The sequence below is a fragment of the Salvelinus namaycush genome, chromosome 1 (genome assembly GCF_016432855.1).
Source record: "Salvelinus namaycush isolate Seneca chromosome 1, SaNama_1.0, whole genome shotgun sequence".
Classification (NCBI taxonomy): domain Eukaryota; kingdom Metazoa; phylum Chordata; class Actinopteri; order Salmoniformes; family Salmonidae; genus Salvelinus; species Salvelinus namaycush.
Genome location: NC_052307.1, coordinates 33,761,829 through 33,788,318, shown reverse-complemented (window position 1 = coordinate 33,788,318; position 26,490 = coordinate 33,761,829). Strand labels below are relative to the sequence as shown.

The 26,490-nt window shown below is 48.6% G+C and overlaps 1 protein-coding gene across 1 annotated transcript; it reads right to left on the bottom strand.

Moving 5' to 3' along the window:
• Window positions 1-926: 926 nt before the first annotated feature.
• On the bottom strand, window positions 927-26,490 carry LOC120037635 (methylcytosine dioxygenase tet3-like). Its single transcript, XM_038983666.1, has 10 exons — window positions 26,152-26,490; window positions 18,710-21,698; window positions 16,635-16,725; window positions 10,642-10,735; window positions 9,674-9,882; window positions 9,195-9,345; window positions 8,913-9,002; window positions 8,238-8,375; window positions 7,351-7,711; window positions 927-6,949 (listed from the first exon to the last, which is right to left on the bottom strand). The coding sequence occupies exons 2-10, from the start codon at window positions 21,648-21,650 to the stop codon at window positions 5,190-5,192; spliced, it is 5,835 nt and encodes a 1,944-aa protein (XP_038839594.1). The 5' UTR covers window positions 21,651-21,698; window positions 26,152-26,490; the 3' UTR covers window positions 927-5,189.

The following is a 26,490-nucleotide window of genomic DNA, read 5'->3' as shown; positions in this document are numbered from 1 at the left end:
GCAGGCAGGCTCATTTAGAGTGGTCAGGCGGGTGGGTACACGGTCAGGACAGGCGAGTGTCAAAAACCAGGAGGACGAGAAAAAGCGAGACTGGGAAAAAATCCATGCGCTGAGAAAAAACACTGGTTGACTTCACCAAACAAGACGAACTGGCACAGACAGACAGAAAACTCAGAGGATAAGTGGGGAAGATGGGCGACACCTAGAGGGGGTGGAGACAAGCACAACCACAGGTGAAACAGATCAGGGCGTGACAATTATATTGACAAGATAGTCGAGCGACCACTCTAACAATGGGAATACATGTTCTCAAAGGTGGAAGGCAGGCAGCTGAGAGGATGCGAGATCAAGTGGGACCATTCTAGCCAATGAGAGGGCAGATGCGTGTGTGAACAACAGCCACAAATTTTATTCAGAGCTAATCTGCTCTGAGTTCCCTGCAAATGTGAATGTGTCTATTTCTTTGATTTATTCTATGCTATCCTTCCAATTTGATTGGCAGCTGAGCTCTGTGAATGAAATCATCATATTTTACATATCATTGTGTTTTTTCTCCTGCTGCTGGGCTCTTGCTGCAAGGTTGCACATGCGCACACACACAGAGACAGACAGTCAGACAGAGACAGTCAGACAGACAGACAGCGAGAGACAGTGACAGACAGACAGACAGACAGACACAGACAGATAGACAGAGACAGTCAGACAGACAGAGACAGTGAGAGACGACAGACAGACAGAGAGAGACAGTGAGAGGCAGACACAGACAGACAGGCATATAGAACATAATATTGCTGTGCTGCCATCACGTGGACATGAAGAGGTAACTGAACTGTGTTTTGAGTGATCGTTAGTCTAAGTTGTTCCAAACTAACATGCTATAAGTCAAATTGACAAGAAATTGTCAAAAATGTTGATCATACCACAAATGATTTTCATTTTTAGCTTTTTATTTATCGCGCAACATAAAACAGTATTGTGGGTTGTACCACATACACTATGTATTCACATAATACACCATACAGCTACAAAGAGAGACTGAACAAAAACAAAACAACTTTTTTACATACTGCATACTTGACATGAAAAAATAGAACCAAGAACAATCTTTGAACTCAAAAAGGAATGTAGCTGCCAGTTGTGGTGTTTTGTTTGTTTTCTGTTTATTTGGGGCACGATTTAAACTTGAGAACTGAGAGGGGGGTATAAATTGTGATAATATTTGTCTGCGTTTGTGAGAAGGAGAACGGGGGGAAGAGAGAGGGGGGAGGAAGAGAGAGGGGGGAGGGAGAAAAGGAAGAGAGAGGGGGGGAGGGTAGAGAGAGAGCTGGAAAGTATGTGAGGAAATATGTGAGATGTGTAAGCAGTTAGTGAGTGTATAAGTACGTAAGAAAATAAGTGCATGAGGGAGAAAAATAGCGTGGGAGTACACAATTGTTCCAATATTTTAACATTCTCCCCTCACCATTAAAATGTACAACATACCCAAACAGTCATGTTTAATAGAATAGCTTCAATTTCAATTAAGATAACAGTCTGTTCACTTCAATATAATATGATCATTCAATCCCCATACCAGTTAAAAGTACCTTATGGGGACAAGGATTAATAAAAGTGTATGTATGAAATGTGTGAGTGCTTCAATTCAACAGTTGTCATTTTTTTTTGTTCACTGCCTTGAACATGAATGGGAAATTCCCATAAGATCAGCACCGGAGAAGTTCCCCATCCACTGAAACTAACATATTTAAAATAATAGTTCCTCTTATCATTCTAAGAGCTCTAAAAAATATCAGTGATATAACCCCCCCCCCTCCCCCAACACACACACACTATCCCACGGGGGGGGGGGGGGCACCATAGCACCAGCCTCCTTTGAGCATTTTTCTGTTATTTCCATCACGTCTTGAATAGAAATTTAAAAAATTCATCTGAAGAACATAATGATCAGCACCCATTATTACATACGGATCATAAATATGACTGGATCATTATAACTGTGTGTGACTCATGCATTGTCGTTCTGAAAGGGGGAGTTTGTTCTAACAGTGAGAATAGAATACAATTGAAACCGGATCATGACTAGTTGTGAGACAAAGGAACAGGCATATTTTCCCCCCAGTCCCTAAGTTAGTCAAAGTCTTGTTGGTCATGTCTGTGACAATCTATGACAATTAACAAAAGACAATATTACAAACTATACTACCAGGTATTATCTGGTGTCTTCCAGTAATGCACTGTACCTTCAGTCGGGTACTACAAGTGTTAAGTTGTCATGGTTTTTCATTACGGTTACATCCGTCACTACTGTTATAATCACTATCATTGATAATAATAACCAACAACCACATTAAAAATGAGTTACGGTGGTGGCAACCTCTCACCTCATAGTCTAACACAATGAACAAGATAGATTGCTGGGGCTACACCCCACCTCTGTCACTAGAGTTCTCTCACACATTTCTGATGAGTTTGATTCTGCACCTGTTTGATTCTCGTGTAAAAAAAAAAAAACATATTTTGAGCTCTATTCAATCCGTATCGTTGAAGCGTTACAGATTTCGTGATAGAAATGTAGTCATTTCCCGATTGCGCCGACATGTGATGCATTTAGCGTGAATGCCGTCTCTTCCAACACCGGACCGTTGAGTTTAAATTTCAATTGGGCTTTACCACTGAATTTCTGCGATACGGATTGATTACAGAGCCCTTCGTTTAGCATTGGTTCTCAGAACGGATAGCTAGATATCATACTCAGGTTTATAAGCAGCCTGATTACTGATTAGGTCTATCTCTTCTCATGAAGGGGGACTGGTTGGTTGCTGTCAGAGGTATCGTGTAGTACAGTACTAATGAAATCCGGACAGCAGTATTGAGTATACATCAACAGACACAACAGCACATTGGAAATCTCTGTGTTGCTTTCTGCTGCTGAAGGCTGTCTGACAAACTGACTGGACTTAAAAGCCTGCAATCATTCATGATTTAGTCATTATCCCTCACCAGTTAAATAATCTTACCTAAATATTTTAAATATTTACATTTTTTATCTCTCCCCCCTCAAAAAAACACAAACCAAAAAAAACAAAGCTTCAAGTTGTCAATAATCTGTTATTTTTTCAAGATTAAAAGTGCTTTTATAAAATCTTTTCTTCTGTATGTACAATTTGTATTACCTATATAAAAAAAAAGAAAAACAATCATCATTATCATGTAATAAATAAGAATAAAAAAGTGGATTAAAATGAGTTTAGATAAGAGAGCACACAGGGAAGCTGTGGACTGATGTTTTTCATGTTTCTCTGTCCTCTGTGGTGCCTGTGTGTGTTTCTAGCTTTTTGCAACCGTGACCAGTGTCTCTGCAACGTTGAGGTATAGAGAGCTCTATATCGACAACTTCATAAGCACCAGGGTTTTTCATCTCAGAAGTGAGCACCAAGCAGGCTCTGGCACGCGCACGCGCACACACACACACACACACACACACACACACACACACACACACACACACACACACACACACACACACACACACACACACAAAGCTAAGAGCTGGATAAAACATGCAGCGCTGCACTGAGTGAGAGGCCTCTCTAACAGGCTGAGGAGGATCTTAGTGCAAGATGTGGGAAAAAGATTCACAACCTCTTATAGCCCAGTCCACTGTGGTGCACATTAGATAGAGACAGCTGGGGCTCAACCCACTGACTGCAACACTTGATGACTTAGGGCCAATGCAGAGGCAGCCAGGATTGGTGAATACATTTTTACTGGCTCTGTTGTGACAATGTATGCATAGAGACAAACCTAGCTCTGCTTCAAGACAACCAACAGCACCATGCAGAAAGCAGGACTGACTGACTGAGCCCTTTGTGTGTCGACATGTGTAGAGAAAGCACCAGTGTGTGTTTAGGAGTGCATTTCTGTCCACACACTATTCCCATCAATGTCTCCGGTTTCAGTGTAAAGGCCTTGCGTGGCCCGTGCTGCCTGCGGTCATTGGAAGGACCAGACTTTAGCGGCCATGCTTCGGTGGTTTAAAGCAGTAAGGCATTGCTCTGTGCTGGCTGGATGACAAGAGCTTTGTGTGTGCGTGCATGTGTCTGTGTGTATCAGTGCACCATGTTACAGGGGCTTACAGGGGAGTCATAGAACTGGAGGGATAGATCTCTCAACCAACACCTGAAGGATGATGAGGACTTCTAGTGCCTGTTGTTCTACTCACTCTACGTCTATGCCATAAAAGCACCCTTCCTTATATTCAGCATCTAGTGCCATGAAGAGTAGAGAAATGGAGTGACTGACATCCTCCCTGTGAAAAGGATGAAGGTCAACATGAAGCACCAATAGAGTGAAGGTAACAATGACGAGAGAAGAACCCTTCTCTTCACAGCACGGCAGACAAGACAGGAGTTTTTTAAAAAGGCATGAGTTTGGGGACGTTGCTAAAAAAACGGATGGTTCCGAGAAGTTTCTGTGGGTGGTGGCGCTTCTCTTCACTCTTTTGGTAATGATTAGTGATTCAAATGTTTAGAGTTCTATGCTGGAAAGGCTGTCTTGAGGAGCCGTGCAGTGCTGAGAAAGGCCATTCTCCAAGTACAGTCACAAGGATGTCAAAGGCCAAAGGAAAAACAACAAAGAAATGGGCAGATTTCCAGAAATATGGGAAAAAAATAAAGATCCGACTGAGAGACAGAACCCCCTCGGTCAAAGACAAAACCAAAACCAATCACATCATTAATAACAACATTAATGACAAAACAACCATATCAGCAAAAAAAAACAAATCAACTCAGCATCATAAAAATAACAATACCTGTAATAACAACATTGACAGTAACAATAGCAATCGTAATAATATTGATAATAATAGTGATAATTAGGAGGATCATTAAAATTCTATGAAGAAGGAGAAGCGATGGAGTCCCCCCGCGGAGGAAAGAGGACGAGCACCACAGGCAGTGTGTCTGTATGGTCCAGGGTTTGGTCCAAACTGCTGCCTGACATGAGGTAAAAAACAAACAAAACGAGGGGTTAAACCAGTAGTCCCCCTCCTTCCAGCCCAGAGGACACAGAGCAGGAAGAGATGGATGGAGAGAGACACAGGACTAAAGGAAGGGCTGAGACACTCCTCCCTGGACTGCTCAGCCCTCTCTCCCTCCACCAGTCTGTGTCTGTGTGTCCATCCATCCTCACACAAAGTGGCTGTAGGGCCCGGTGAGGGTGGTAAAGGCGTAGGGGGATACAGTGACGGTAGAGGTGGTGTGTCGCGTGGGGGCCAGCCGCGTCACCGGCCCCTCTCTCTTGTCCGTGGTCTGGCCAGGCCCCGGGCTGGCCCCTGCTGCCGTGGCCCCCAATTTGCGTTTCTTCCCATGTTTGATGTCCTCGTAGGGCAGCCCCAGTAGAGCTGCCTCCTGCTGCCTCTCTCTAGCCCGCTCCGCCAGCATCTTCATCTTGGCCTCCCAGATCCACTGGCCGTGGCACGGCTGGTTCATGTTCTTGTGCTGGTAGAACACCAGGGAAATGCGGGTGGGGTGAGAGCGGTCGGGCCTCTTGAGCGGTGTGGTGGCGTGCAGCTCGCGCCGGGCGCACTCAATCAGGATGGACCCGTGGGCGGGCGCCACCGCCACCCCTCCGATGCTGGGGTCCAAGAAGTTATGCTCGCTGTCTGACCACCGCTCTTCCTCTTCGAGGTTGCGAGGAGTCTCAGCCTGGGACTGTCCATCCGACTGCTGTAGGGCATCGGGGAACAAGCGTCCCTCTGGGGCCGGGGACGGTGTACCTGCCATAGAGCCTCCGGAAGACTTCCAGGCCTTCTCCTGGAGCCCCAAGGGGGTCGAGCCCCAACTCTCGCCCGCCTTGGACCACATCGTGTCGGGGAAGCCTCCGGTGGGACTGGGGCTGTAACCAGCAGGAACCATGCCCATGGGCCAAGCCTTAGGCTGAGGGCTGGAATCAGGGCTGTCCCAGTGGCGGGGGGTGCCGGGGTGTGAGGAGGGAAAGGGGGACGGGGGTATCTTTATGGAGGGGGACGGGGAGGGCGCAGGGGAGGCTGTGGGGGTGTTTGGGCCATGGTAAGAGTTCCACTGCTGGGAGTATGGGGAGGGCTGTTGTGGGGGATGCTGATGCTGCTCTTGGGGGTATGGGGACTGGAAAGTCTGCTGAGGTCCCTGCTGGTGGAACTGCTGCTTGTCTGAAGTGAAGGGAGCCTCCGGGGGGCCTGGTGGTTGGAGGTTGCCTTCCCAACTGCTGGGCACCCTAATGCCGTTGGGCTTGTGCCCATGCCAGGGCCCTCCAGCAGCGCCAGGCTGTGGGGTGGTGCTGGGCGTGCCGGGACAGCTCTGGGCATTGACCCCCTTATAAACTGGCATATCCATGGGCTCCTGCTTGATGACGGGGGTCCCTCTGTGGGAGGGCTCTGAGGAGACTGAGGAGGGACGTGATTGGTTGTAGTCAGGCTGGTGAGGGTGTGGGTAAGCGCTGCGTTGGTGTTGGTTGGCTGGGTCTCCGTGCTGCTGCTGCTCGAGGTGGCCTGGGCTCGAGTAGGAGTGAGCCAGCCTCGCCTGGAGGCTCTGAACGTCTGGCTTCTTGTCCACAGGACTGGGGGAAAACTTGGGCCCCATGTGGTGCCAGGAGCCATTGCAGCCCTCGTAAGTGAGCTCATGGGGGAAAAGTGTGCTAGGGTTGAGGGGGTAGTTGTAGTAGCCATAGGGCAGTGCTGCCGGTAGATTAGGGCGGTAGCCATTGACAGGGCCTGGTGGAGGTGGAAGTGCAGGGGGCTGGCCATTGGAAGAGAGGCCTCCCTGTGCGTAGTAGCCAGGGTGGGAGGGGTAGACGTGGTAGGGGTCTGCAGCCTGGGCAGGGTAGCCCTCTAGCTGACCATGGAAGGGCTGGAAGCGCTGGTCCACTGGCTCCTTCTTTATGGTGGGCTTCACCTCCTGCTTAGGGATGGCTGTGGAGGAGGGAAGATAGAGGGGTGATAAGACGGGTAAGATCAAGCGGTTTTAATGGTTCACTTGGTTGGACTTTTGGGATTGATGGGTTTGATTCCTGCATGGGCTGCATACTGTAAGCTGACTAGCTATAGGTGTTAACTGTAGGTCAGTTTGGATTAAAGCATCTACTCTCGCGCTCCCCAACTGGTAGACCATTTGTTCCGGCCCCCTGACCGTCCGTTCAAGAAAAACGATCCCTGATCTGCTCTATGACCACACTATTATCATCATACTGTAAAGCTGGTTGGAGTTTTGCTCACAATACTAGAGTGATGGGTTTATTGTTATCATAAACCTCACAGCACTCATAAAAGCCACTCTCCTACATGTTTATAGCAGAGTTCAGAGGTCATCTCACCTTTATTGCCATTCTGTCTGACAGGGGAGCCAGTGTGCCGGACCTCCATCTTGATCCCGGGTTTCTCCGGCGTATCTGTGGGCGTTGGCGGCTGCTGCTTGCCCTTCTTCTTCTCGGAGGCACGGTTCTTAGCGTCCAGGCGACGCTGACGGCAGGACTTGGCGCGCTCGGGCAGCTTGCGGACCTCGCGGCGGAAGTTGTTGAGCACCTGAATGGCGCCTGTACGCATCTTTTGCCGCTGGCCCTCCTCGCTGCCGAACTCGTCTGTGAGGGCGGCCTTGTAGAGGGGAAGTACGTGGAGCTGCTCGTCCTCTGGGATCTCCCCCACCTTACGGTTGTCCTCTTTAGTCAGAGTGCACACCTGGGGGTGAACAGAGGGGTCTTAGCGCAGCGAGAGAGACATGGTAACTGCTGTGTGTCGTACAGTTGTCCTGCACAACTTTCAAGTTTTATGTACGGTGTGTGTACGGTGATACACTGGCCAATGAAATTCTTACTTGCAGGTTCCTTCTCGACAATGCAACAACAATAAGAAATAATAAAAGATAAGAATACGACCATAAAGTAAATGGCTCAGTAGAATAGAATAAACATTTTAGTCCAATATTTACACATGCTTTGTGGAAGGGGGGATTGGGGGGCAAGTGCACCTGGACCGTACAGGGGGAGTGGTAGGGGTGGAGGAAGGGTTAGGGTGGGACACTCACTGTCTGTTCTATCCTCATGTAGTCAGACACAGACTCTATGCCAACCCCCATATGCCCCCACACACAGCGGAGCATCCATACAATGTCCACACAGAGAGGGAAAGAGCGAGAAAGAAGATTGACGAGAGAGTGACGGAGAGAGAACGAGACGGGGGGTAGAGGTGGGTCTGTGTGTCGTACCACAGTGCAGCCGTTGTAGAGGTTGTGCTGGTCCTTGTGGGCGTGGGCACAGAAGTCCATGCAGGCGGTGACGCCGGAGAACGGCCGCCCTTCCTTCAGACCCAACCTGCAGTCTGTGGCTTTCGTCTCATTCTGACACTGAGGGACAGGAGAGGGGAGGACACAAGTTGGGTTAGCGTGGTTTTACTCTACAGACCATATCTAACACTCATAGCAGCCGGGAGTTCTTATTGTGCACTTTATGGAGGGAAGTCTACAAAGTTCTTCTCCAGCGGAGTGTAAAATCCCTGAGAGACACAGGGAAGAGGATGGCATGTCCAAGAGCAACCTGTTACAGTACACAACATATCTAACACCCTTCAGCTTGTTTTGTTACTTTCAGAGGAACCGTCTACTATTTACACTTCTGGTGCTGTTCTCAGTTAGGTGTACACTCTTAGAAAAAAGGGTTCATTGGCTGTCCCCATAGGAGAACCGTTTTGGGTTCCATGTAGAACCCTCTGTGGGAAGGGTCCTACAATGAACGCGAACGGGTTCTACACGGAACCAAAAAGGGTTCTTCAAAGGGTTCTCCTATGGGGACAGCCGACGAACCCTTTCAGGCTCGAGATGGCACCTTTTTTTCTAAGAGTGTAAGTGCAGGTAGGTGATGGTGTGTGAAAAGGCAGATGTTACCTGGTTACTGTAGGCCTGTGGGGCCAGCTGCTTGTACAGGGGAGCCACCTCAGTGGCCAGATCCTGGAAGTTATCCCTGAGTTGATCCTCCTAACATACACACAAAGACAGATACCCTGGTAGCTCAATCACAGTGTTAGCTTAGTGTGGTGAGGTCAATAATAATAATTCTACACAGGTGGTATGTAGTATTTGGATATAAAAGCAAGGAAGGGAGGCATCTCTTGTCTGTGGAGGCTGCACAACCTTTTTCAAGTCTCATTAGTACACATAGACCCTTACCTCTTGGGGGTGGTCTCCTGTTAGTCTGAACTTGCGTGGTGTTTTGCTGCGGGCGTACTTGCAGCCGTTGAAGTACATGCTCCAGGAACAGCCGAAGGAGAAGGAAGCTCCACAGCTGTCGGGGTCCTTGCCTTGGCACGCGCACGTACGACTGCAGGCAGGCAGGGGGAGACAGAGAGCACGAACACAGTCAGCACCACTCACAACCCGATCAGACACTCACAAGGTCATGTTAATCGTTCAGAAAGAGAACGCCTCAGTGCATTGAATGTCTATTGAAAACGACAATGAAATGGTCTGCAGTCCATAAGTAGACTAACTTACTCATTTATTTTCATGCACAGATGTTTTGTCTGTAAGCCTCCCTCAGTGCGCCATCTAAACATCTTTGCACTGCTGAGTTTACTGCTAATTTAAGAAGAATATAAGCATATTCAGCTGACTCATTCGTGGTTCTGTGAATGTTTCCTGTCACTCACTCGTCGTTGAGTCCACAGCGGCGGCTAGTGGGGTTGCCGAACTGTGTGAGGGTGGCAGAGAGCTCTCGATAGAGCTTGTCGCCTAGCGCCCGGGGCACGCCCTCCCACGCCATGATGAGGATGATGATGAAGGCGTTGGGACAGTGGTGACCCGTCCGGGGACGCACCAGACACATCAACTTCTCTGTCTCACTGCCCCGACGAATCACCTGACAGGAGAGGGGGAGAGACAGAAAAGGGGGGGAGGGGGCGAGAGTGAGAAAGGGAGAGGGAGAGAGAGCGCGTGCGAGAGAGAGAGAGATTGACACCTGTATTCTCCTCTACTCTATCAATAGTGTCTGTTGAGAAGCCATGAAACCATTAGCAGGGTGTCAAAGAGAGTGACAGAGGTAGAGACTTCCAACTGGGAAGGAGAGGGATCAGGGAGACCCCCTGCTGGACCCCCTGCTGCTCTACTGTCTGAGGGTGAGGCTGTGGTGTTTGTCCACTACCATCTCCTCTGCTCTACTCCCCCTCATTTTCACTAATGGCTATTAGTATATAGAAGAGAGAGAAAAAACACACGTGTGAAGTGTCTGTTCGGTTTTACAATGTCTGATGAAACGTTGTGTGTTGATAAGAAATTGTTTGTGGTTACCAACACTAGTGTGTTGTGTCAGCCCAAGGGCCAGTCTGTTTGTGCTACCATGCCAACCCCCTGTCACTCATTGTCATGTTTGGCTTGGTAATGAGACCAATGGAGTTGGTTAGAGCACACACAGATCTGGGACCAGGTGTTGACACACAAATCTGGGACTGGGTGTTGACACACAGATCTGGGACCAGGTGTTGACACACAAATCTGGGACTGGGTGTTGACACACAGATCTGGGACCAGGTGTTGACACACAGATCTGGGACCAGGTGTTGTGTAGGGTTAGGCTTTGTTTGTTCTTTTAAGAGGTAGGTTCAGTGTTTTATGTACTCACCCACTTGGCGATGGGACATCCCTGAGAGCTCTTGCCTTCCCGGCCGGTGTAGACTACCTTTTCAATACGGATAGCATCTCCCTTCTCTCCATACCTGCACCGAGAGACAGACAGCACAGTGTGAGTGTATACTGTATGTCTTCCTGAACACAACAGTTCAACTGTATTGTATTCAGTATGAAACATTCACATCGTTCCTTAAAACACCCGTTAGCTGTGAAATATTAACTAAATATACCACACGCCCTCTGGCATTATTGTAGACTATGTGCTTCTGCATGACTATAATGCAAATGTTTGAGTTGAAGGTGTCTTCTCAAACACAGAAACCACAAGCTGGCTGGCCAAGAGGAGTGTTCACAGGACGCCGTTGATATTCACAGAGGCGTGACAGTAGCAGCCAAAGCCCAACATAATCTGACCAGAACATTCTTAGTCAGTGTGTCTGATGAAGAGAATGAAACCCGAAACCTTTCAGGGCCGTCCACACCAAGTGCGATAACTATAACCATATCATTTTTTTGTTTTGTTTTTATCGTTCTAATTCAAGTGAACAGGAGCATTCGCGCTTCAATGACAACTACAAATAGAGCGGCGAGCGCTAACGAGAGCTACAGTTTGTCCCTGTCCCTCAGATGATAAAACGTTGACAACCAATCAAAAAGAGTTTGTTCTTGGTTGAAGAGTTTGTTCTTGGTTCTAGGTGTGCGAGGCTGCTTGGAACAGGAGAGAAGGCAAAGTGCACAGTAACGTTGCATGAATGACTGGGCATGTGTGAGCATATTGGTGGCCACATTAACTACAGGACGACTTGGGAGAATGATCAACGCCAAAACAGCGCATATCTGTACGAGAAGGCCATATTCTCTGATGGTATCTGTTAACGGAGATACAACCTGACAAAATACACACTATGATGAGCCTGCTAATGTGCCTTTCTGGACCTTGTAAACTGCAAAGAAAAGTCCCATTAGCCTACTGATCCAAATGATTGCAAAGGCTTTATGCAGTTATTTCGGCATGAATCATTCAAAACAGGACGTTTAAGCAGTTACTCAAATTAGCAAATGCATCACTGCAGTATATAGTCCTATAGAGTAATTGTGTACTCATTTGCTACAATAATACATTCCTCATTGCACTGTGTCGTTGTATCCTAGGTAGAATAATGTTCTTGGTTTAAAAATGCAGAAGTAATCAATAGTGGAGCTTTATGTGCCAGAGGGGACTTGCAGAGCGCAGCCTGGAGGAATGCACATATTTATTTATTTGTCTTGCACTTTGACAAGTAAATATGTATAGCCCTACTATTTAGATAATGACTGGCCTAATATTTAGCTTCTTACTTCAGCTACAGAACTCTAGCCGTTCTCTTCCAGCTGTTCCAGTGCTCAATAGGCTATATGGCTACGGACGCGAGCCTCTCCACTATTCCTCTTCTCGTGAAATCGCAGGAAAAGCTATAGGCTACAAAAGAAATAGGACATTTCTTTAGCACTTTTTTATACTAGGCCTACTATCCTTTTGTGGAGAGAAGCAGGCTTGCTCTTGCTAAAATGTGAAATAGGCCTAGGGTAAATGAACTGCCAGGGAAAGTTAAGGAGAGAGAATACGTTGGTGTGATCACTTTGGGCCGGTAATGATACTATGATTGCACTGATGCATTGCACATGGTTGCACAGGACATACAGAAAGATGGGCACAGTGGAAAAAAAGATCCAAGCGAAATGACAAGCATAAAAAAATGGAAATCACTTGCAAACGACTTGAGCAACGAGGCAAGCAATGTCATGTAAAAGACGTGCAGGCTAAACAGCGTTTGTTGTAGAATTGCTACATTCAAATACAAGTTTCAATATTATTTTTCATTTAAGTATTGGTTTAAATAGTACCCGCAAAACACCAGTCTCAACGTAAACAGTGAAGAGGCGACTCTGGGATGCTGGCCTTCTAGGCAGAATTGCAAAGAAAAAGCCATATCTCAGACTGGCCAATAAAAAGAAAAGATTAAGATGAGCAAAAGAACACAGACACAGGAACTATGCCCAGATGGCAAGGATCCCGGAGTCGCCTCTTCACTGTTGAAGTTGAGACTGGTGTTTTGCGGGTACTATTTAATGAAGCTGCCAGTTGAGTACTTGTGAGGTGTCTGTTTCTCAAACTAGACACATTCTAATGTACTTGTCCTCTTGCTCAGTTGTGCACCGGGGCCTCCCACTACTCTTTCTATTCTGGTTAGAGCCAGTTTGTGCTGTTCTGTTAAAAGGGAGTAGTACACAGCGTTGTGCGAGATTTTCAGTTTCTTGGCAATTTCTCGCAAGGAATACCCTTCATTTCTCAGAACAAGAATAGACGGACTTTTCAGAAGAATGTTCCTTGTTTCTGGCCATTTTAAGCCTGTAATCGAACCCAGAAATGCTGCTGCTCCAGATACTCACCTAGTCTAAAGAAGGCCAGTTTTATTGCTTCTAGTTTAAAGAAGGCCAGTTTTATTGCTTCTTTAATCAGAACAACCGTTTCAGCTGTGCTAACATAATTGCAAAGGGTTTTCTAATGATCAATTAGCCTTTTAAAATGATAAACTTAACTAACACAACGTGCCATTGGAACACATGAGTGATGGTTGTTGATAATGGGCCTCTGTACGCCTATGTAGATATTCCATTAAAAAATCTGCCATTTCCAGCTACAATAGTCATTTACAACATTAACAAAGTCTACACTGTATTTCTGATCAATTTCTATGTTATTTTAATGGACAAATTTGCTTTTCTTTCAAAAACAAGGACATTTCTATGTGAACCCAAAATTTTGAACTGTAGTGTATATATATTTTTTTGGGGGGGGGGCATAAAAGTTTTACTTAAAAAAAACTGTTCCCAAGTATTCCCACGCATAATAGAGACACGTGATCGTATACAAACGTAAGCAAGGTTTGACATTTCGATCTTGTCTTATCGCTGCAACTCCCCAACAAGCTCGGGAGGCGAAGGTTGAGTCATGTGTCCTCCAAAACATGACTCGGCTTCTTAACACCCACCCGCATAACCGGGAAGCCAGCCGCACCAATGTGTCGCCGACATCCGAGGTCACCCTGCAGGTGCCCGGCCCACCACAATGAGTCACTAGAGCGTGATGAACCAATTAAGGCCCCCCCGGCCAAAACCCTCACCTAACCCGGACGACGCTGGGCCAATTGTGCGCCGCCCTATGGGACTCCCGATCACGGCCGGTTGTGACTCAGCCTGGGATCGAACCCAAGTCTATAGTGACGCCTCTAGCACTGCGATGTAGTTCCTTAAACCGTTGCGCCACTCGGGAGGCCCCAAAATGATTCTGTTTTAATCAAACATTATACCTGTTTGAGCTCTTTGCGGTCAATTTGCAATCGACAAATTATTTGTAAATATGTTTTGGCCCCCCGACCATCTGCTGAAGAAAAAAATCATCCCTCGGCTGAATCTAGTTGATGATCGCTGGCCTACAGCCTCCAATAGGATGCTTTGATCAGTTGATTGACAGGTGTACCGCAGAACGATAAACTGTCCGCTGGCGAGGATGCTCGTCAACGTCTATAGTTCTGTATAATTCATCATTATAGTTATCGTTATGTTGTAGATGGCCCTTACTCCAACCTTAAACCTAACCCTTACTCTAACCCTAAACCATAACCCTAGCAAGCGGTTGCATATCAACATGTGCAGTTGATCATTTGTGGCTAGTATGACCTAATCTCTTGATCATCAACTATCCAAATAAAGTGTAACCGCATCAGTGTGCGTTTGCTTGGTATATGTGTATGTGCCTGGTTAGGTTCTGGCGCGTGTGTCTCTCGCTGCACAATGTGTAGAGAGATGTGGTTGGGTTAGCGACCAGCATTACTCAGATGTTCCTTCTTCCCTGTGTATCATACCTGTCATGTTGATAACGTCACCCCTGACCGGGTCTATCATGGTGTGACACATGTGGCTTTGTCCTTAATGGGAACTCATTCACCAATCATCAGCCGGTCAAAGTGTGTTGGCTCGGCCTCCACGGGGGTGGGCCAATGGGGTCAGAGGTGGGTCAGGGGTCAGGAGGAGACTATGGAGGGCTTTAGTTCTTACGTCATCTCTCAAACAAAGAAGGCTCTCCCTCCTCTCCTCACCTATCCCCCCCCATCCACCCTGATCAGTCACTGGTCTATAGAAACAGTCCTCTGTCAATATAATGGCCAGTCCCTCTCGGCCCCGGTCCCCTATACAACAATGTGTGGGACCCAACCTAAGCAGCCCCCCATGTTTAGTCAGTGAAAACTCAGCTGCCATTGAACTATTCCAGTTTTGTCAGTTGAGATTTGCGTAAGTATTAGGATACATGGTAAATGTGATTGTTTCCATTCCCTAGTTTCACGTTACCATTCTCCCAAGAGGAATTCTGAAACTGAGTTTATCCATTCCTGAATGCAAATGTACTCAGTTTGATTCTCATTCTCTCTCGCTCTCTCTCTCTCTATATATATATACCTCTCTCTCTGTCTCCTCCTCTAATCTCTCCCTGCCTCTCCTTTCTTTGTCTCTTCCCCTCATCTCTACCTATCTCTCCTTTCTCTGTCTCTTCCTCTCATCTCTCCCTACTTCTCCTCTCTCTGTCTCTTCCTCTCATCTCTCCCTACTTCTCCTCTCTCTGTCTCTTCCCCTCATCTCTCCCTACTTCTCCTTTCTCTGTCTCTTCCTCTCCTCTCTCCCTACTTCTCCTTTCTCTGTCTCTTCCTCTCCTCTCTCCCTACTTCTCCTCTCTCTGTCTCTTCCTCTCCTCTCTCCCTACTTCTCCTCTCTCTGTCTCTTCCTCTCATCTCTCCCTACTTCTCCTTTCTCTGTCTCTTCCTCTCCTCTCTCCCTACTTCTCCTCTCTCTGTCTCTTCCTCTCCTCTCTCCCTACTTCTCCTCTCTCTGTCTCTTCCCCTCATCTCTACCTATCTCTCCTTTCTCTGTCTCTTCCTCTCATCTCTCCCTACTTCTCCTCTCTCTGTCTCTTCCCCTCATCTCTACCTATCTCTCCTTTCTCTGTCTCTTCCTCTCATCTCTCCCTACTTCTCCTCTCTCTGTCTCTTCCTCTCATCTCTCCCTGCCTCTCCTCTCTCTGTCTCTTCCTCTCATCTCTCCCTACCGCTCTCCTATCCTCTCTCTATGCCTAGACCTCTTCTCTGTTTGGTCTGATCTGCTGATGTGGTTATTTCCTGTTCCTCCTATTGGATTCTGGGTCAGGGATTCCCTGGAGACAGGATCACAGGAGTGTTAAGGGGAGGCGGGAGAGAGAGTAGGAGGACAGCAGCACTGGGGAGAGAGAGCAAAATAGAGGGAGGCATGGAGAGAGAGAGGGGGAAGAAAAGAGAGTGAAGCTAGCTCACAGCTGTGAGAGAGTTTGATGCCAAGACTCTTGTTCACAGGCAGAGGAGAGGAGAGAAGGAATGGAGAGAGGGGGAGAGAAAGAGAGAGGGCGAAGGGGAGGGAAGGGGGGCGAGAGAGGGAGAAGGAGGGGAGAGAAAGGGAGGGAGTGGGATAGAGAGGGAGAGAGAGAAGGGGAAAGGGAGACAGAGAAGGAGAAAGGGAGAGGAGAGAGACGGAGAAGGGGAGAGACAGGGAGAGAGAGCGAGAGGGGGAGAGAGAGGAAGAGGGGACAGGAGAGAAGGAGGAAGAGGGAGAGGGAGAATGAGAGAGAGACTGTGAAGAAGAGGACAACTAGCTCTGCTCTAGGTGAATCAGGAGACTGCCATTGCGAGTTGCGTGGCTGTAATCTAGGGGGCTAAAATCCCTGGACAAGCAAAATACTGTTGTAGCTAGTGTGTAGTGTTTCCTTCCCCCCCCCCCCCATCAATTTCAGTCCATGCTCCTTTTCCCTGCCTTATCTAGAGGGAAATACTAGTATGCATCATACTCCTATGGTTTCTGAGTTATTTCAGTCTATGTCAGTCTCTTCTCTAACAGGTATCAAGTATGCTCCAGAAGTCTCACCTGGTCTCCATCAGGTCTCGAATGGAGGCCACAGTGGGCCCAGAGCCCAAGTGATTGTAGTACGGACCCTCATCCTTCTCTAGGATTTGCTCTGTAAGGAGAGAGAGAGAGAGAGTTACAGACAGAGTTCACAATGCAGTCCAAATTCAACCACCATTGTAACTTCCACTCAACAGTATTTGTATGATTTGGATTAGTGCAGGACAGTTCTGTGACATTGCAGGTATCAGAAGTAGTAGTGCCCAATTATTCAGATCTAACAAGCCATGGAAACAACGAGGAACCATAGATTGGTGTGACTGAAGCCATATGTAAAACCACACACACTTCCTGTATCCTGTGACTGACTATGTTATGACAGGGGAATAGTAGTGAGCTTCTGAATAGAGGGAGAGTCTGGGTGGGGACACTACAGTAGAAACAAGGGTGTTTGAGAGAGCGAATGAGTCAGTGTGTGTGTGTGTGTGTGTGTGTGTGTTTTTGTGTGTGTGTGTGTGTGTGTGTGTGTGTGTGTGTGCGTGCCTGCGTGCGTGTCTGCATGCGTCTGTGTAAGAAGGAAAGCTAGAGTATGAGAGAGTGTATCTGAGGTCACATTCCTGTGACAGTGCAGGGAGGAACCAAGGCAAGGCGTGGTCAGAGAGAAGCAGGAAATACTACACAGGACTACTGGCCTAAATAGTGTGTGAGAAAATAGTTGTGTGAGGGGGGAGTAGTGGTTCCATGTTTGGAATCAGCAGAGTAGAGGGATTTGTAAAACTATGCTTGCTTCTCTGAGAGTGAGAGAAAGACAGAGAGAGAGAGACAGAGACAGACAGAGACAGAGACAGAGACAGAGACAGAGACAGAGAGAGAGAGAGAGAGAGAGAGAGAGAGAGAGAGAGGGGTTCGGTGAAAGAGAGGAGTGAATGAGTCAATGTGTGGGTGTGTGAGGGAGTCGGGTTACACATGGGGTGTTTCCGTGTGGTGTTGACAGGGCAGTGTGTAAATAGGCTTCACTATGGAGACCCGTTGTCTGGTGGCCTTTTCTCTTGGTAACAGCCTTACAGCACACGGCATAGCAAGTGTTCCTTGCAGCTGCTCTCTCTCTCTCTCTCTATGTCTCCCTTCTCTCCCTCCCTGTGATCCCTGGTCAAAAGTAGTGCACTAAATAGGGCACGCAAATAATAGTGCACATTTGGGAAGCGGACCGAGAGGCCGTGTGCCACTTTGTCAGACATGTAGCCTTGACAGAGTGGCCTGCTCTGTGCTGTCTGCCAGCCAGACCCACACAATGGACTCCTTCTTGTGTCGTATTACTCTCACCGTCTCCCTCTGAACCTTGCACTGTAGCTGACTGGAGAGTAGAGGCCCGGGACACACAAGCCTGCATCACACTCACCTCGGCAACACAAACACACTCCGGCTGGCAACACACACATTCTCAGACACACTCATGTGATGTTCAGAGAGAGGAGCTGGAGCAGAAGTGACTGGGCCACTTGATGTATACCTCTTGATAAACTGGGTGGTTGGTGCCCTGAATGCTGATTGGCTGACAGCCATGGTATATCAGACCGTATACCATGGGTATGACAAAACATTTATTTGTACTGCTCTAATTACGTTGGTAACCAGTTAATAATAGCAATAAGGCACCTCGGGGGTTTGTGATATATGGCCAATATACACGGCTAAGGGCTGTGTCCAGGCACTCTGCGTTGCGTTGTGCCTAAGAACAGCCCTTAGACGTGGTATATTGGCCATATATCACACCCCCTCGGGCCTTATCGCTTAAATATACCTGCTGCTGCCTGCTGTATAGCATCAGCCACTGCTGTACAGTATATTTAATGTTTTCTAGTAATCCTAAATGTATGGAGTGAGAGGATTTCAAGATAGCATACATGTCTTCTATAGGAGTTTTGTTTGTTTCTATACTAGATACTATATCGTTTTCTGGTTTTATTATGTACGCCAAAACATTTGTGTGCAGCCCACTTACTGGGAGTGTAAAGCATGTGTAACTCTGGGGCCCAGCAGTGGTCGAAATGTAGCTACATTAAAACTGCGCAGTTCAACACAGACACACTACTCACCGACACAGTCGCAGGTGGGGAACTCAGCCTGGAGGTCCTTGGCGGGGATGTCTAGCAGACTTTTAGTGGGCGTGTCCAGGTAGCGTAGCGGCGACTCCAGGAAGCCTTTTAGGGAGGGGTTGAGGGGGAAGCCGTCCTTAGTGGGGGTGTCGTCCTCGCCCCCCTCAGAGAATGATCCAGTGGTGGAGAGGACAGCCACGTTCCCATTGGTCTCGATCTTCATGCGCTTGGGCAGCGGGGACGCGGAGGGGGAGAGAGGCACGGTGAAGGGGTCTTCAAGGACGCGGTGCTGCAGCTGCTCCAGATGGGCCTCTTGGCGCAGCGAGAGAGGCAACTGGGCCCCCTCGGGCTGCTCCTCCATGGGGCTCTCAGTGGAGGGCTGTGTGGCGGAGGTATAGGATGCTTCACTCACACCCCTTGTCACATTCTCCGTGTCCACCTCCATGTCCTGGTCTGCTGGTGGGGCTGTTGTAGAAGCTAAGGGAGTGGGGCTGCAGGACTGGGTGGCGGTGGCGGCGCTGGACGGTGACGCGGGCCTGGCTTGTCCTGAGGTAATGTTGGGCTGAGAATCTATCACCACGGGCTGGGCTGAGGCTGAGGGGGACTGGTCCTGAGGCTGGATCTGAGGAGGGCAGGGCACTGGGGCAGAGGATGAACTGTCCCCGAACTCTGCCTCGAACTGGAGGATCAGCTCCTCAAACTTGGGGTCCAGGGAGCTGAGGCCTGGTATGGACTGAGAGGTGGTGGAGGTCTGTGTGGCGCCGGCCTCCCCTGAGCTAGCCGGGGCGTCCGGGGCTGCAGGGAGAGGCAGAGGGGTTGAGACGGCTGGACTGTTTACAGAGAAGGCAGGAGCAGTGACAGAGCGTGCAATAGAAGAGTTTAAAATGGATACCTGAGATTGGGCCGGGGTTGGGAGGCCTGCGGCAGCCTGAGTGGGGTTACTGAGGAGGGGGAAGGTAGGGAAAGGGAGAGAACCTGAATGGGCGCTGGCCAGAGGCAGGGCTCCGATCAGTGGAGACGGTTTCTGTATGGAGATCTGGCTGTGAGGCAGGAAGGTTGGCAGGGAGGCCTTCTGCTTGGTTTTCTTGATGACTATCGTCTTGGGTTTTGGACCTGGATAGAGCAGCATCCCTGGTTGCTGCTTGAGGAGCGGCGATGTCCCCGCCGTGCTCTTCCTCCTCTTGGGCTCCTTGGGCTCCTGCTTGATGGCCACAGGGATGAGGTGGCCCTCGGGGCCCATCTGTTGGGGCCACCACTTGCGGAGGTTCTGGCAGGCCTGGGTGGGGCGTGGAGGGCAGAGGCCTGGGGGGCCGGGAGGATTAGAGAAGAGGTTCCTCTTGTGGTGAAGGTGCTGCTGCAGGGCTGTCTGGGTGGAGTAGTGGATGGCTGCGCTGCCCGCGGAGAGAGGTGGACCAGGATACCCAGGCTGCTGCTGGCCGTTCATCAGGCCGTAGCGACCGCCCATGTAGGCACAGGCAGCGCTCTGGTACTCCCCAGAGTTGACCTCCTGCTTGACCTGAGGCATCCCTGGTTCCTGCTTGATGTGGTGGTGTGGGATAGGCAGCTTGAAGGGGTCATTTATGTACTTTCCGCTGGAGTCCCCCAGTAGCTGTTTGAGCTCGGACATGGGGTCGCCAACGCTGTGGCCACCGGATGGAGGGGCGAAGTGAGACTGCTGGGAGTCTGAGTTCATCATCATCCACTGGTTCCTCTGCTCTTGGATTCCTCCAGGGGCCTGCTGCTGCTGCCACTGCTGAGGGTGGGGGCTGCCTGCCTGGGTCTGCCCGGGGAAAAGCAAAGTGGAGGACGGGAGAGGGGAGGCGTGGGCCGGTTGACCCTGGGACTGGGGTCTGTGCTGCTGCTCCCACGACGCGGAGCTCTGCTGGGGGTACAGTCCAGGGGGGACAGATTGTGACCGCGAGGAGGACAAAGAGGACATGGGGCTGGGGGAGGAGGGGAGCAAGCGGTTGCCGTGCTGGGGGTGTAGAGGGGGTTGTTGGTGGCTGGTGGAGGAGGCCTGGGCAGGAGGGACCACAGTCTGGGGTACGGTGGCAGACAGCTGGGTCAGGGCCTCGATGGCTATGGCCGTCTGCAGACTGACGTTCTTCTCCTTGGCGATGGAGAGGACCTGAGGTGAGCAGGGGACAGAGCCTGGGTGTTGGCCCTGTTGGTGTGGGTGAAGGGGTGGACAGGAGGGCGGGTTACCTCCATTGACATGGGGGTGAGGACGGTGGTGGGGGTGAGGGGGCTGTTGTGAATGTGGTGGCTGTTGATGAGGCGGCGTGTCGGCGGCCATCTTGGAACAGGGTGTGTTGTTGTCCTGCTCCTCCCCTGCCCCCGCCTGTTTGAGCCTCTTTTCCAGCCACTCCAAGTAGTCTGGGCAGTCCGGCCCATCACAGTCACAGTTTGGGGGCTTGTGGCCGTGCCTCGCTTGGCTCAGGGCGGTCTTCAGGGTGGTCTGCAGGGTGTTCAAGTCCTCTGGGGGGCTAGCCTGGTCCCCTCCCTCTGGGGCTTGGAGCCTGGCTTGAGCCGCGGCCCCCTTAGCAGTGCCCATCTCCTGGTTGAACTTCTCATACAGCTGGGCGGTGTAGGACTGGGCCTCGGGGATGGGGGCCAGGGAGCCCACATTAACGCTGGCTGAGAAGGCTACCAGATTGCGTGCGTCCTCCATGTCTGCCTCGTGGACGGGCTTCCCAGGAGTCCTACCACTACTGCTCCAGCCACTGCAGGGCAGCTGCTTCTGGGGTTGAGGGGCTTTGCCCTGCCCAGGTACCCAACCCTGTCCTGGGGGAACACTCCCTGACCGATGGGGCTCCCTCTGGGTGTCCAGGCCGGCTCCACCCTCCTCATTGGTGTCACTGGGTTGCCGGCTCACCCCATTGGTCGGTTCCAGGCTCAACGAACCGCCTTCTTCGAGGCGGTCATGTGACCCAGTTTCCATCTGGCCTCCTCTTCTGGGGCCATCCACTGAACCAGTGTCCGAAACAGTCTGAGAGAGAGAGAGGGAGGACACAGATGAAAGAGGTTAGAGACCAGAAGAAAAAAAATAGGAACTGTGCACCAAGTTGGAATAAGCAATAGCAATCAATATACAAAAATATATTGTTTTAACATGTTAACAAGTTTTTATTCAGTTGATGATCTTAGCTTAAAAAGAGAAGGGCAAATCAACATATCATAATGATTATGACAGAGCACTGGCTAGAATCCATTCCTCATTTCAGATGTCTTGGTTTGGGTTCCACCCACCCACCCACCCACACCCACACACACACTTCCAGTTGGGGAAATGAATGAACTGTTGCTTCAACAGTGTTTCCACAATGATCAGAGTGTTGAAGTCACAGACCATGTGACATCATTGCGCAGTAATGCTCGCGCTACTTACTACACACAGCAGTCAGCCCATGTAAAAGTTTACCATCCCCCCCCAAAGGCACAAAGGATCACACAAATGATTATTTAAAAAGTAATCAAATATACACAATATCTGTTTTACTCAAGGAAGAACGAGGAGAATGCTGTGAACTACGGGCAACATTACTGCATCTCAAACCATTCACTTCTATAGTTACAGGTAATAAACTTTCAACTCAACTTCCCTATTTAAATGTCAACATATTACCAGTGTATATATTAGCTCTATATGTTGTCAATGACTGTCTATTAGCCAAGCGGGGTTCCTGATTCCTGTGGTCCTGAACCTCTCCCTCCCTTAGGCCTTTATGACTGGGGAGTATCTATCTATCTCGACGGGACTGCTGCATTCAACACCTGTCATATCACCATGAGGTAACTAGACACGCTCAATAAATGCATGATGGATCCACAAACGCAATAGGAATGTGTCAAGGATCTAGAGAGCAAAGATGTAGCAAAGAGTGGTGTGGTAATTAAGCAATAAGGTTCCGAAGGGGTGTGGTATATGGACAATATACCACGGCTAAGGGATGTTCTTAAGCACGACGCAACCCGGAGTGCCTGGACACAGCCCTTAGCCATGGTATATTGGCCAATAAACCCCCGAGGTGCCTTATTGCTTTTATATTTTGGTTAACAACATAATTAGAGCAGTAAAAATATATGTTTTGTACTGTTTTTTTTTTTTAAATTTCCTTACTTATCTATTGTTCACCTAATACCTTTTTTATTTTACTTAAAAATTGCACTATTGGTTAAGGGCCTGTAAGTAAGCATTTCACCTTAAGGTCTACTACACCTGTTGTATTCGGCGCACGTTACAAATAAACTTTGATTTGATTTGATACCCGTGGTATACGGTCTGATATACCACGGGTGTCAGACAATCAGCATTCGGGGCTCCAACCACCCAGTTTATAATACCAAATCATGTGCATTGATAGTCTACGGTGACATTCCTGATGCCATTTCACAAGTGTGCTTCGTAAGATGATAGTAGAGCCTTGTATGACTCTCACTTCCATTAGAGTCCATTAGAGATAGAGCACGATGATCTCATCTGATTGCTGAAGCTGCTCATCCAATACATTAGCTGTGATGACATCACTGTTTACTGGACCTGCAGAATGAAGGCTGCAAGGTGATAGACTATAGGGGAGAATCTGGTCTCCTGGCTCCTGGTTTTGGAGGGGGAAACTAAAAGGGACATTTTGACCGTGTAACCAAAGCAGTGCTGTTGTCAAAACACATTATATTGCTTCAAACAGCCTTCTCAACACGACACTGACTTCAAAACAAGTTGGAAATGCAACCGATCTGTGCTTGAATCATGTATCTGGAGTGACACCCCTTAAACTGGACATCATACAAGTATTGGAAGGACTGGGTCTGCTGTTTTGCTTTGTCAAAATGGAGCCCATACTAAGATGAGTTGGTTCCTAAGAGTAAAACTGTGTCCATATTTTCAGTGTGTCTACAAACTGTTTGCAGACTGACAAGCATCTGACATACAAACAGGGAAGGTGATCTGCTCTACACAGGCTTACGTTACTTCCTCTTTAGAGTAATATGACACTGTCTGTCAGTGGTGTGTATAAAACAGGGAGAACACAGGTCTGAAGACGATTCATTATGATTTACTGTGTTTGAGGAGGCATAGCAAACAAAGATAATCCAAGTACAAACACAGAGTACAGGTAATGAATATGCACCACAGTTCAAAAGTTTGTTTTTCTTGGCAATTTCCCACATGGAATAGCCGTCATTTCTCAGAACAAGAATAGACTAATGAGTTTTCAGAAGAAAGTTCTTTGTTTCTGGCCATATTGAGCCTGTAATCGAACCCACAAATGCTGATGCTCCAGATACTAGTCTAAAGAAGGCCAGTTTTAATTATTCTTTAAATCAGAACAACAGTTTTCAGCTATGCTAACATAATTGCAAAAGGGTTTTCTAATGATCAATTAGCCTTTTAAAATGATAAACTTGGATTAGATAACACAACGTGCCATTGGAACACAGGAGTGATGGTTGCTGATAATGGGCCTCTGTTCGCCTATGTAGATATCCCGTTAAAAATCAGCCGTTTCCAGCTACAATAGTAATTTACAACACTAACAATGTCTACACTGTATTTCTGATCAATTTGAGGTTATTTTAATGGACAAAAAAATGTGCTTTTCATTCAAAAACAAGGACATTTCTAAGTGACCTCAAACTTTTGAAATGTAGTGTATGTTCAACCACTTCTACACCGAGACACAAATCCATGACACACTGAGTATCCAAATAACCAAATAACACTTTTTCATATTTTGAATTTGCCTCGGAACATCTTCAAGTCCTATTCTACAATAGCCTAAACTAAATAAGGAAGTCTTCAACATGGCACTGTGGACATGTCAGAACAGGGAGTGCTGTGGCATTGAGGCTATAGCAGGTGAAAGGCAAGCCCTTCTCTATGCCTCAGACAGACACACGTTGATAATGCTTGAAGTCCTGTGAGGTCAGACAGACAGAGCTCTATGAGGATTACACACAGTCATAATCATATCCATACACTATGTTGTACACACGTACATACTGTATACTACACCGCCATGCACACACACCGTTTACTGCACACACAGATACACATAAAGGTAGACTACACCATGTCAAAAGACTGCCTAATCATAGAAGAGGAACTAGGCTGGTTTGTTGTTTGAGTTATGATCCAACAGGTCTGTGTATAATGCAGACTTCCTCCCATCTGTATTCACAGTGAGAACACAGCTCTCGTTTGTAGCTCCTACAGTTGGTTGACAGCTGAAGTGGACCAGACACCCTGCTTGCCGTCATTTAAATATATTGAAATGAGCCTTTTGAAGTGTCTAATTATTGGACGGGCCGCTTGTTCGGGCCCTTTGAATTCACCTTCTGTGCCGGGTGTCTGGTGGGGGTCCCTGGGGGGGTGGAGGGGGGTGAACAGCCGGCCGGCGATACGTGAGAAGCCTCACGTTGCCCCATCACAGACTGATCATCAGACTGAGCTTAGTGGATGGGGGGGGGGGGGGGGGGGGGGGGGGTTGAGACAGAGTGAGTAAGAGAATTGCAATATATTGAAACAGCGTGGTCACAGAACTGTACAACCCAACAACCCCAGAACCAGTCACATTGTTGTTGTTCATCTCTGTTCCTCACAGTCGATAAACTGACACACTTCCTCTAACTCTCTCTAACACGTACAGCACCAGTTGAATCGCCGGTTCCACACGCCCGGCTTAAACCCAAACACTTTAACAACACGATCACAACGACAGTTCTCATACCCAGTCAACTGGGACTTCACAGATGTAATTAGCCAAATTAGACTGTCACAAATACCGTCTCTCTCTTCGTGCACACGGTGTTATACACACTGTGGCATGCTTACACCTGCATGCACCTACCACGGCGCTTCTGACAGAGCAGACCACGTGCTCGGACAACTATTGACGCCGTGTGAGAGCCTACTCTTTCCTGCCAGGACACACACACACACACACACACACACACAAACAGCACGCACCGCACAAAGCTTCCAATCCAAAACATCAACACGCCCAACCAGAAGAGACGGCCTAACCTGTTAGACACCCTAAACTCTGAGCCTAGTCCCTTTAAACGACACACAGGCAGTACGTTGCCGGCTAAACAGTCAAGCTGGTCTATCCTACAACTAGACCACTACGCGTTTGTCCCCACCTCACGTCCCCACCTCCACCAGACCAGAACAGATGCCTCCAAGGTTGACAGCACAAAGTCAAAAAGGAAGGAGGGTGGGGAGACAAAGCGGGTGGGGGGGGGGGGGCATAAAGCCTGGGAGTAGACATAAATCCAAACAGTTAGACACACGACACCCTCCCTCTCTCCTTCCTTCTATCCCCCCCTCCCCTGGCTTTCCTTTCCTGCCGTGTCAGTCGTCGAGAAAACATGAAGGAGGAACCATGAGAATAAGACCCAGAAAAGAGTAGAGAGCCCCACACAGCTTCAGTACTTACATGGGTCTAGACGTCCTGCCAGTGGAAGTGGAGAGACACAGCAGGGAGAGGAGGGGAGCCACTAGCAATCTGGTGGAGGCTTTTTTGTTGTTGTTGCGGCACACAAGCACCGACACGCACGTACACACGCACACACACCTCCCCCCATGGAACGCACGCCCGCTCTCTGTCTCTTCTTACGGCCGTCACTTTCTGTTTTCTCCTTTTTCCTTTCTCATTACCTCTCTCTGCTCCTCCCTTCCCTTTTCAATATCCTTTTTCTTTCTCTTACACTCACAGTCTGGTTCTACTTGCAGCCCCCACCTTCCCCTCTCTCTCTCTCTCCCTCGCTCGCTCTCC